The sequence below is a fragment of the Phytophthora parasitica genome, assembly GCF_000247585.1.
Source record: "Phytophthora parasitica INRA-310 unplaced genomic scaffold supercont2.19, whole genome shotgun sequence".
Taxonomy (NCBI): Eukaryota; Oomycota; class Peronosporomycetes; order Peronosporales; family Peronosporaceae; genus Phytophthora; species Phytophthora nicotianae.
In genome coordinates this window covers 422,966-433,521 of record NW_008649005.1, presented here as the reverse complement: position 1 = coordinate 433,521, position 10,556 = coordinate 422,966, and the positions used below count along the sequence as shown (strand labels likewise).

General features: G+C 52.8%; 5 protein-coding genes across 5 annotated transcripts; 3 read left to right on the top strand and 2 right to left on the bottom strand.

Moving 5' to 3' along the window:
- Positions 1-63: 63 nt before the first annotated feature.
- On the bottom strand, positions 64-1,126 carry PPTG_10299 (hypothetical protein). Its single transcript, XM_008904963.1, has one exon. It carries the CDS (start codon positions 1,042-1,044, stop codon positions 313-315), a length of 732 nt encoding a protein of 243 aa, XP_008903211.1. The 5' UTR covers positions 1,045-1,126; the 3' UTR covers positions 64-312.
- Positions 1,127-1,193: 67 nt separating this feature from the next.
- PPTG_10298 (hypothetical protein) lies at positions 1,194-3,096 on the bottom strand. The gene has a single exon (XM_008904962.1). The coding sequence runs from the start codon at positions 3,008-3,010 to the stop codon at positions 1,310-1,312; it is 1,701 nt and encodes a 566-aa protein (XP_008903210.1). The 5' UTR covers positions 3,011-3,096; the 3' UTR covers positions 1,194-1,309.
- A 200-nt stretch (positions 3,097-3,296) lies between these two features.
- On the top strand, positions 3,297-5,105 carry PPTG_10297 (hypothetical protein; the record flags this gene model as incomplete). Its single annotated transcript, XM_008904961.1, has 8 exons — positions 3,297-3,360; positions 3,420-3,667; positions 3,755-3,856; positions 3,975-3,992; positions 4,059-4,189; positions 4,261-4,390; positions 4,467-4,625; positions 4,689-5,105. 8 exons carry the CDS (start codon positions 3,297-3,299, stop codon positions 5,103-5,105), a joined length of 1,269 nt encoding a protein of 422 aa, XP_008903209.1.
- A 111-nt stretch (positions 5,106-5,216) lies between these two features.
- On the top strand, positions 5,217-7,536 carry PPTG_10296 (hypothetical protein; the record flags this gene model as incomplete). Its single annotated transcript, XM_008904960.1, has 2 exons — positions 5,217-5,318; positions 5,392-7,536. The coding sequence occupies 2 exons, from the start codon at positions 5,217-5,219 to the stop codon at positions 7,534-7,536; spliced, it is 2,247 nt and encodes a 748-aa protein (XP_008903208.1).
- A 1,359-nt stretch (positions 7,537-8,895) lies between these two features.
- PPTG_10295 (hypothetical protein) lies at positions 8,896-10,495 on the top strand. The gene is made up of 4 exons (XM_008904959.1): positions 8,896-9,419; positions 9,501-9,644; positions 9,716-9,812; positions 9,889-10,495. The coding sequence occupies exons 1-4, from the start codon at positions 9,051-9,053 to the stop codon at positions 10,188-10,190; spliced, it is 912 nt and encodes a 303-aa protein (XP_008903207.1). The 5' UTR covers positions 8,896-9,050; the 3' UTR covers positions 10,191-10,495.
- Positions 10,496-10,556: the final 61 nt, after the last annotated feature.

The window sequence follows — 10,556 nt, the reverse complement described above, 5'->3', positions numbered from 1 at the left end:
TTCATCCGAAGCACCAGTAGTGATAAGTAGCGGACAACCTAAAATAAAGAAACTAGAAAGGAATTACGTAGCAGCACCCAGAATAGTAAAGTAGAAATGACGCTTTAAGGTGGGTATCACCGCATCAATGCTGTTCTTACCCCTTAATTACCCTACGAAACGGTGGCGTTTCTCAGTCCTTCTTTGCTTGTTGACTAGCGATCCAGAGTTCAAGCTGCTCGACACACACTATTGCGTCTTGCTTTCAGCGCAACAGGCCATAACCGTATTAAAAGCCACCCGCCGTCTAGTTGCATTCGGTCTTTGTCACGTCTAAAACATGTTAAACCCAGCGCGGTCATTCTTGCCGCGCGGCAGCTCGATCTTCTCCTTGTTCTTGGTAATGACGTCCTCCGTGACGGCGTATTGGTCGCGTACGCCCTCGAGCGCGCGTACCAGGTTGAAGTACCACTTGATGTCGATCTCCACGACGGAAGCAATGGCGTCCTCAGGAGCCTTGGTGCCAGCGTTGCTCTGCTTCTCCACCGTGGCAGTGACGCGCTTTTCCTCGTCGCCGTCCTTGCCGCCCTTCGAGGAGGTGACGGTGGTCGTCGTGCTGGTCTCGGAACTGGCCTTAGCGTTAAGCTTCTCCACAGCCGTAGCACGTACCGAGCTGTAGTCGGCAAAGGAGTCCCACGTCTTCTGCCACTTCTCGAGCGCCTCCTTCAGGTGCACGAACGCGTACTTTTGCACCTCCACGCCGAAATTGTTGCCGTCCTCGACCTTGGGCACTTGTAGTTGGATCCACACCTGCAGTTGCTGAATGGCGCTCATGAGATGCGCCACCTCGTCCCCCACGACCGTCAGCAGCGCCTGCACTTCGCCGTTGGAGCTCACGGCTGCCGGAGCTGCCAGCACCGCCTGCGCGAACTTGGTGCGTAGCTTGGATGGCGAGCGCTCACCGGCGTGCTGCTGCACCAGCTCCTGCACAAGCGCCACGCGACGTGGCAGCTCGTCGAGGAGCGCAGCGCCAGAGGCGGTTACTGTCTTCTTGTATTCACTCATGAAGAATGCTGGTCTGGCTGCCTTTGAGATCTTTTTCAGTTGTGACGTGGAAGCAAAAGTGTGAAGCTGACCAGGTTCACTTGGATTCAGTAATCACATACATTCACCGAGTACAGTGCATGTCAGTCGTCAACACTGCTGTTTACTTGCTTGCCTACCTGCAACAATTTCCACACCTTGGGCAACGACAAAGTTGAGCTGCATCTTGTTAATTTCATAAGCTTAACATAATATCCATAAGTTCCTAAGCAAGACGCGGATTCATTTACGTGGCCGCAGCCACTGCAACTTCCTGCTCGGCGGCGGCGAGGCGGCTTTCAGGGGTCGACAGGTGCAGGCCTGCCACCGCGTTGAGTGCTGCGCTGTCGATTGGCTCTTTGAGGCCGAGAGCCTGGCGCGCCTCCGCCATAAGGAACACGCTGCCACACACCACAACAACCTCATCGTCTGACGAAGCGCGCGACGCAGCCAGCGCGGCGTTCACGCCGTCCTTGATGGTCGAAATGGTCTCATACACACGAGCCTGTTCACCCTCAGCAGTGGCATTTGCCAACGCCACGTTAATCTCCTCAAGTGACGCGCCGCGTGGGTGGTTGGCCTTAACCAAATGGATGCGTTCCTGCAGCTCTTCGTCGCTCTCGTCCAGGTGGGTGTCACGAACCACGTCCGTGATCTTGTCCAGTACCTTGTTGATGGCCTTGTCAGCTGAGAAACCACACACAAACCGGAATTTCTTATCGGGAAGCTGCTTGTGCAACAGTCCAACCAATTTGTCGATGGCCTGCGGGTTATGTGCCACGTCCAGCACCACTGTAACCTTCCGTTCCTTCGAGTTAGGACGCATGAGGTGCAGCACCTGGAAGCGACACGGAGGACGTGACTCCAGTGCGGTGTTAACGCGCTCGTTTGTTAAGTCGACACACAGTTCCTTAGCTCCACCGGCATGAAGTGTATTAAGCTGCACACAGGCTTCGCGTGCGATGGCCGTATTTTCGGCGTTATAGTCTTCGTCAAAGTCCGCCTGGAGGGGTACGCGTACAAGCGGTGCGTTATTCCGCGCCGCGAATTCCATCATAACGTTTACGGGGGTGTTTGGTCCAACCACAACCGGAACGTTCGGTTTGATGATCCCTGCTTTCTCACGTGCAATGGCCTCAACGGTGTTGCCTAGAATGCGCGTGTGGTCGAGACCGATTGACGTGATCACTGATAGTGCTGGTGTTACGATGTTGGTCGAGTCCAGTCGACCACCGAGACCCGTCTCCAGTACGACACAATCTACGCCCTGCTTGGCGAAATGCATGAAGGCCAGCATAGTGGTGATCTCGAAGAACGTGGCCGGGATTCGGAGCTGTGCGCTGATGTTGAAGATCTCGGACAGCGCGTCACACACATCGATTTCAGAGATGAGTTGGCCGTTGACTTGCACGCGCTCGCGGAAGCACGCGACGTGTGGGGACACGAATAGCCCCGTCTTGTGTCCAGAGCGCTCAAGAGCCTTTGCCACCTTGAAGGCCACGGATCCTTTGCCATTAGTGCCTGCAACGTGAATGATCTCAAACTGTGAGGCTGGATCTCCAAAGGCCGCGTTCAGTTTCTGCATGTTCTCGAGTCCGAGCTTAACTGCTGAGAAGCGGTTCACCTGGTACAGTCGTTGCAGCAACATCTCGTAGGTGGCGGAGGTTTCCGCTGCCGCCTTAGCCGTATTTTCATCCTTGGTGCTGCCTCCGTTGCTGTTACGACGGGCCGGCCGCTGCGATATGAAACGCGCGTTGTCTAGCAGCAGCGAGTTGGCGCCTGCGGGGGTCGTGAGAACACCGGAGCTGGTGAGCGATGGCTCGGCGCGCGCGAAAGTGGCGGGCGCCGGCGCGTGACGGAACTGCGCGCGGGATAGCGCCGTGTATGAACGCAGCAGCTGCCAGCGCGCAGTCTCGGAGCTGCGCTGCGACGCTCTCCGCAGCGCCATGGTCGTGTCTGAAGTTAACGGTGAGCTGAGCTGGGGACGTGAGCCCTTGATGGCAAAATCACCAATGTACTGGTGGAGCAATTCTTGTCAGGATGAGGTTGGTACAGCGTACCAAAAAGCAGATGCAACCCTAACCTTTTGCACTTCGGTTTTGACGTGCAAAGAAATACACTTGACATTTGTAAGTGTGCGTCAACAGGGAGACGGGCAGGTAAACGGACAGATTGGATGCTGGGCGATGTCACTAGTCAATACCCGAGAGAGTGACGCATTGTTGCGGCAGAATATGGGCAGGATAACCGAGGTCGCCGCCGCAGAGCCTCTGATGCTCGAGTCGCGCTTTCTACAGAGTACGTACGTGCTTGTTGTTTATCTCCGCGCCTCTAAAGCTGACAATACAGTTTGCTAGATCTGCTGGACGTGGGGGGCGCTGCAATCGCCGATTTACTGCAACGAGCTGCTAATTCGAGAGACGAGGACCTTGTTGAAACGCTGGCGGTAGCCGCCTACGAACGCTGCTGGGAGAAACTGCATTGTGGCAGCTGGAAGGACGTGCTTCCAGTGTGGCGCCAAGCGTTTGGGCTTGCCAGTGTGCTGCAAGCGCGCTGCCTACAGTGCCGCAAACAGTCAGCAGAGTGCCTGAAATTGCTCGACATGGTGCGTTTTAATGGATGAAAGCTATGATTTTAGGCTTATCTCTTAGCTGTTGATGATACTGATCTGATGCTGTTGCTATTGTCGTAGTGTTTAATGATGGCTGGGCCGCTGGCGCCGCCCGAGACACACGCACTCATTGCCAGTGTGGAGCGGCAGCTCGCTGAAGACGCTCAGGAGGATGAATTATCCGTACGTTGTTTCACTATCGTTAATGCTCAGATTTATGCTGGTTGAAGCAATGCTGATTATTGCGTTTTCGGTGGTCTTCTTGCTAAACACATTGTGTCTCGCGTTATTATCCAAGCAGGAATCACGTCACTTCAAGGTACGGAGGTTCAACTTTCCTATCTAGGCTTAGAATCCTGGGCTTATGCTGGTCTTGTGAATGTAGAGGCCGCGGTTGGAGAACGAGGGATTACTGCACCATGGTGGCGAGGTGAAGGAACCAACGCTGAAGTTCCCTGTGCGACGACTGAAGATGCCGACACTGGAGGAATTTCGACGCACTGTGGTGCTACAAAAGTGCGATTATGTTGGTGCTGATGCTGGTGAAGAAGATTTTAACTGACGTGTTCGTTTTGTGTGGCAATCAGCGAGCCGGTGATTATTACTGAAGCGATGGAGTTCTGGCCAGCGCTAGGGCGAGCAGCAGGACCGGAGAGAGCGTGGAAGAATGTGAAGTATCTGCGCCGAGTCGCCGGGCTCCGAACGGTACCGGTTGAGGTGAGGCCATGAAGGATATCTGGTCTTGATTACCGTGCACTGCGGCTAAGGGGTTTTGTGTACGTTTGTCGGTTAGATTGGCTCGAGCTACTTGGGAAATGACTGGGGGCAACAACTCATGACCTTGAACGAGTTCCTGGACCGGCATATTCTCCCACCGCTAGATAAAGAGAACGATCACCCTGTCTCACCTAGAAAGTTGGGATACTTGGCACAACACCGCCTTTTTGACCAGGTACGTGGCTGTGACCTTGAGATTTGGATTCGTAGACGATATTGAAGTTTGCTTCGTAAACAGATCCCAGCACTGGGGCGCGACATCATGACTCCAGACTACTGCACGGTGCAGCGTGATGAAGACGTTGACGATGACGAGGACATTACGACCAACTGTTGGTTCGGTCCCGGGGGAACGGTGTCGCCGCTTCATTTCGATCCGAAAGACAACGTCCTCTGCCAGGTCGTAGGTGCCAAATATCTCCGTTTATACGCGCCGGACGAAAACGAAAAGCTCTACCCAATTGAAGGTATGCTGTCGAACACGAGTTTGGTACAAGTGGAAGACCCAGACGACGAGCAGTTCCCTGAATTCCGGAATGCGAAGTACGTCGAGTGCGTCCTACACGAGGGCGAGATGCTTTACATCCCTCCCAAATACTGGCACTATGTTAAATCTCTCTCCACCAGCTTCTCCGTAAGTTTCTGGTGGTCATAGCACGATTTAGAATTCTTGATTAGGAAATCTAGACTCTTTGGATCTCGGCGGCTTTTCAAGAATTATTCAAATCTGCATTCGAAGCGACGGTCTCCAAAGTATTGAGCAAGCATGGTGGGGCTATCGTTGTCACAAGCGGAGCTACTCAAAGTGGGGCCTATAGCGAGCCACCACTCGTTGCGGCTGCTACCAGTTAGCAAGAAGAAGAAAAAGGTTTACGGTTTGAACGCTGACTGCATTATCTTGAGCTCACGCTTACTGACGGCAAGTATGCTTGTAAATTCAGCAAAAATTCGTCATTGGCGACGAGTATGGCGTCGTGTCGAGCTACCAGATGAAGAAAGGAGAGCCGCAAAATGTGTACAAGTCGGTGACACTTGCAGGTCCCGTGGCGTGTGTCACTATGGGAACTAACAAAGGTACCGAGGACAAGGCGTTCGTCGCCACGGGACAACATGTCCACGGTCTGAGCAAGAAAGGCAAGGAATTCTTTAAGTTCCAGAGCAATCTGGCCGAACCAATGCGGAAGATCCACGCCTATGACAGTCAACTCTGGACAACTACAGACTTCACCTTCAACCAGTACGATAACGGAGCAGACAAGCATTCGTACGTTAGTCCAGATCGCATCAACGACGCCATTGTGGTGCCTATCAATCATGAGCAGGACTTCTACGGAGTCCTTGGGTGTCAAGACCGCTATATTCGCGTTGTCAAAGACTCCAAGTCGGTGTCAAAGAAGGCAATGGCTGCTCCAGTTACAGCACTGTGTCGAGTTCCACCGACGACCGGCAAGGGTGCAGCCTCGTCGGGTCCTGCTCACATCCTCTATGGCACAGCAGCTGGAGGTCTTGGTCTCATCAGCTACAATGGAGACAAGCTCAAGAACAAATGGAAGACTTCATCCCAGACTGCCTTGCCCTCCAGTACCAGCAATGATTCTGGTACCCATGCAGACGGTGGCTTGCCTCAGTCCACAGCTACTATCAACTCCATCACATGCTTCGATATCAATCGGGATGATCACCCAGAGATCCTCGTAGGTCGAGATGATGGTCGTGTTGAGGTCTACTCGTTTAATTCCAACTCGGGCGACGTGGTGAAGCTGTTTGAACACGCCAACAGCGACAGTATCCGCTGTGTTCAAGGTGGAATCGTGGCCACTCCTGGATTCGAGGAACTCGTAGCGACGACCTTCTCCGGTCGCGTGCTGAGCTTCACTACAGAACCGCTGGATCAGCCCGACGACGACGACACGTACGGTAGATCACGCGGAACTGTGCAGCGAGAGACTCGTATCGTCAAGTTACGCAAGGAAGTAGCTGCTCTGGAGGACAAGATCGCGCGATTGAGTCTGCAGCGAGGCGCCAGGGACAAGGAATACCTCCCAGTGGCTGAAGATTTGGTGGTGAACAGCAAGTTCCAACTGAACGCAGCGTTGGCAGCCTATGACGTGTCGCTTGAAATCCCAGTGAGTATCCAAATGATCGTGCTGCACTCAGCTGTACCATTGGATCTTCTTGAGAACGAGACCAACCTCGCCATTGTCAGCAAGTCTCCGGTCGACCCAGCGAATGGTACACACTTCTTGGCTACGTATCGATGTCTGGAGCCCACCCACCGACTGGAGTTCCAAGTGCGTACTATCGAAGGCCAGTTTGGTCACGTGGAGGCTACAGTGGTGGCAAACACGCAGCCTCGGTCGGCGCAGACTATCAAGTTTTACGTCAAGCCACTGTCACTGCATCATCGCGTCAACGAACTCACGGAGGCTGAAGAAGCTGAGCTGCACAAGCCGTGCAATACGCTGCAACTGAGCGGTGACTTCTCTCTCGTACAGATCCATGACTGGGTATCCATGTGTCTACCTGAGGTCCCGGGTCGTCTGCAGACGGAGGACGTGACGCTGCGCTATCGAAACACATTCCTTGGGAGCTTGCTGGTATGTCGATACAGTAAGGGGGAGGCCAGCTTCTCGACGCCTTCCGTGTCGGTCATAGCGATTCTGAAGGAGATCATCACCAAGGAAGCCACGGCGCGCAAAACCACGCTCAACATCTCGCTGGATATTAAGAAGGAGAGTGTGCCGGTTATGCTGGGCTACTTACGTCCTCTGCTGGATGCCAAACACGCGTTAGCCTCCCAAGTCAAGCTTATCGATGGCCTCAAGGAGCTGCAGCTGCACGAGGAGGATTACACGGCCTGGATGGCGCCGGAGTACCAGCATATCCTCGAGAACTCGGAGAAAATCTTGGCAGAGTTCAAGCTCAGCCCCAAGGCGCTCAACTATCTTGCTGGTATCCTGACTGATCTCTACGTCGACCTGTGCAAGTTCCGCGGCACCAGTGCCAAACAGAATTTGCCACGGCTTTACCAGCTCATCGAGCACTACCACTTCGACACGCTTGTCGAATTTTATATGCGAGAGTAGATTGTGAAGCGAGAATGGTGGATTAATACAACAATGCAAATGCTGCACGTTCACCAAGCGCTTTTGTTAAATGCAGTGCGGCGGTCACTTTGGAATTTATCCATCACTCCTATCCGACAACTGCTATCCGACAACTGCAGTCTAAATGTCCGCTATCTTTTCTGTCGCGACAGCGTCGAACCATGGAAGCAGTAGTTGTAGACAAATTCACAGTCCCGGAAGTGTGGAGATTTCTTTCCAAAACTTCAATGTCTTGGTGCTGATGAAGGTGACGACAGCCAGCCAATTCGCGCGATAAATAACGTGAAACAGTCCATGAATCGTGAGCTTCTTCATGATGCTACGGCATTCATGCAGGAAACATTGCGCGGTGAGTCCCACCACTTGGTAGGCGACGTGGGTCAAATGACAACCATATTGCGATACCGAACTGACCCTTAAAAAAACCGTTACGAGTTCGCAACCGAGTCTGTAATTCAGCCAACGCAAGTCATCGAATGTCTGGGTCCGCAACAGTGCCAACACGCTCTTCGTGTGGCAATGGATTTTTATAAGCGCATACGTTCTGACACCGCCTTCGGCAGGATTGATAAAATCAAGTCTCCATGTGCAATTTGACCATCACTCCTGAAAAGACAACTTGACCCGGGCTCTCGAGACTTCTCTCATTGAGAGAGGTGGGTACCAAACACACAGCTGAGACCGTGAGGATGCTTTTGCCATGGTGCTTGTGAGAGAAGCGTGGAAGGATCATATTTTGTAGCGGAGCATGACCTCTTTTTCTCGAGCTTGTCTCTCCCTTAATGTGCAAAAAAGATAGCGAGGACCTGTGTATCACGATAATGTCCCGAAATGGTTTACCGGTACCGATATTCTGATTCAAAAAAGGAAATAAATTCCTCATCTCAAACACATTCCATTGATAAGCGGTAGCCCCAAATTTGCTTTCGTAAATGCACGCGAACCGAAACGAATAATATCAAACGATGTTCAATTTGAAGCTGCAACTGCAAACTAATTTGCGCGCATTCACCATTCAGACGGTAAAAACACCCGCCAATTAGCTCTTCCAACTGAGGAACTCATGCCGAGATCCACAAAAGTATCTATAGCTAAATTCGTATGGAGCTCGGAAGAAAACACATGCTCAAAATCCTCCTGGACTAGTCACTTCAAGTACACGAGAAAGTTGCTGCTCTTTTCGACCTGCGGGGAAGGTCTACCCACTACGATACGATGAATGCTCAAATCTCTCTTATGTTGTTGCACTTGTCATACATTGTTGCATTCACTTAAATCATGTTGTGGAGGTTCGACGACGGCTTTAAACCTTCCCCTAAGGGCGGACACTCCGGACTTCAAAAAGACACATACCGGTAGCACCGATGCTATTGACGTTGTGGGGTGGCAGCCCGATTGATATGGGTTTGTCGGGTCGAAACCATCCCATTCCCCAACAGAGCGAGCACGCGAGAAGCCTCCTCTTCTAAAGCCTTCTTCTCTCACGCTCCACAATGGAGACGCGGTCCTCTCCGTCCATGCAGGAGCTGCGCGCTATCGCCCACGAGCGGGGCCTCAAGTACTACATGCACCTGTCCAAGCCCGAGCTCTTCTCGCTGCTGCAGCGCAAAGAAGGCGGAGGCTCGGCCACCAAGCCCGCACCCCCAGCGGACGCCACCAAAGAGGACGTTATGCGCCGCGTTGAGCGCACACCGACAGCCACAGCCACAGCAACACGGACCAGCGAGCGCCTGTCGTCCCGCAAGAAGAAGCGCAAGACGCGCGAGAGCGACAAGACCAAGTCTCCGCGTGACAACAAGAAGGCCAAGATGGTCATCAACACGCTCGACCCCATCATGCTCACGGAGCTGGGCCCACACACGGTGCGTATTGCAGAAGGAGATTGATCACAATGAGCTGAGAAATACTGACTCGATTATTTTGGGGGGTATTCTCACGTGCAGTTTGAATTCACGCGGAGGAACGGATCCGTGGTGGTATACAACGTGGAGTCGCTCGTGCAGTACATCCTCGCCACAGGGGATTTCTCCGAGCCGGAGACGCGGATCCCGTTCTCGGACGAGGACTTGCGCCGAATCGATGTTGAGGTATCTCATCGACCTTGTGCTCCTCTAATCAGATGAGGAGATGATTAAAAATCATCTTGATTCCTTGCTAGGCAAGCAAGGCTAAGATTAAAGAGAACAGTGTCGTGGACGCCAAGAAGAATAAGCACAAGTTTGAAGAGCAGAAAATCAAACGCGACGGTATCCTGGGTGGGTGGAGAACCGGTAGTTCATATTCTAGATAAATATTTTACTGACGATCTTGCTCCCGTGTCTACCGCAACAGGGTTGGAGCGGTGTGCGTCTGACTACGTGAACAAGATGCTGGAGATCGTAGAAAGCGACGACCCCGAGGGAGGTGAGATGCTGCTCATCATGAGCGTCTTCCCGTCGTTTTCGGACATTTTTGAGCAAATCCGACGGAGCGACACGGAGTACGCCAAGCACAGCATGGGCCACTTCATCCAGTACGTGAAGGGACCCAAGAACCGCCCTACCGTGGACAACAGCGGTTTGATGCAGGTCATTTTGGGATTTTTGGAGGACGTCGCCAAGGGCGAGCAAGGTGCGAGTGCCTTTGGGTTTTGAAACTGCAGCGTCTTGTCGCCTGCGTCTACATCACCACCCGTTGTTTACCGGGTCCGTTGCAGTCGGCGTCCCAATGGAGTTCCTTGTACTATTAGTTATGCGTAAGTAGGGTAGTCGTAGGTAGACAGGTAAGCAAGCAGTAGGATATAGCAGGAAGTAGTTAGGCGAGAAGGAATAGCTTCATGTTCCCCATTTTCAAGTTTCATCCGCAAATCACGTCGCTTCTTCATGCACGTTCTCAGAATTGCCCCACGCCGCCCACTTGTCACCACGCCACCTCGACAATCTTGAGCATAAAGCACAGCCGACAGCGAAGCGACACGGTTGGAGATATGATCACCAAAGTCAGTCTCGGTGTTGCCACAG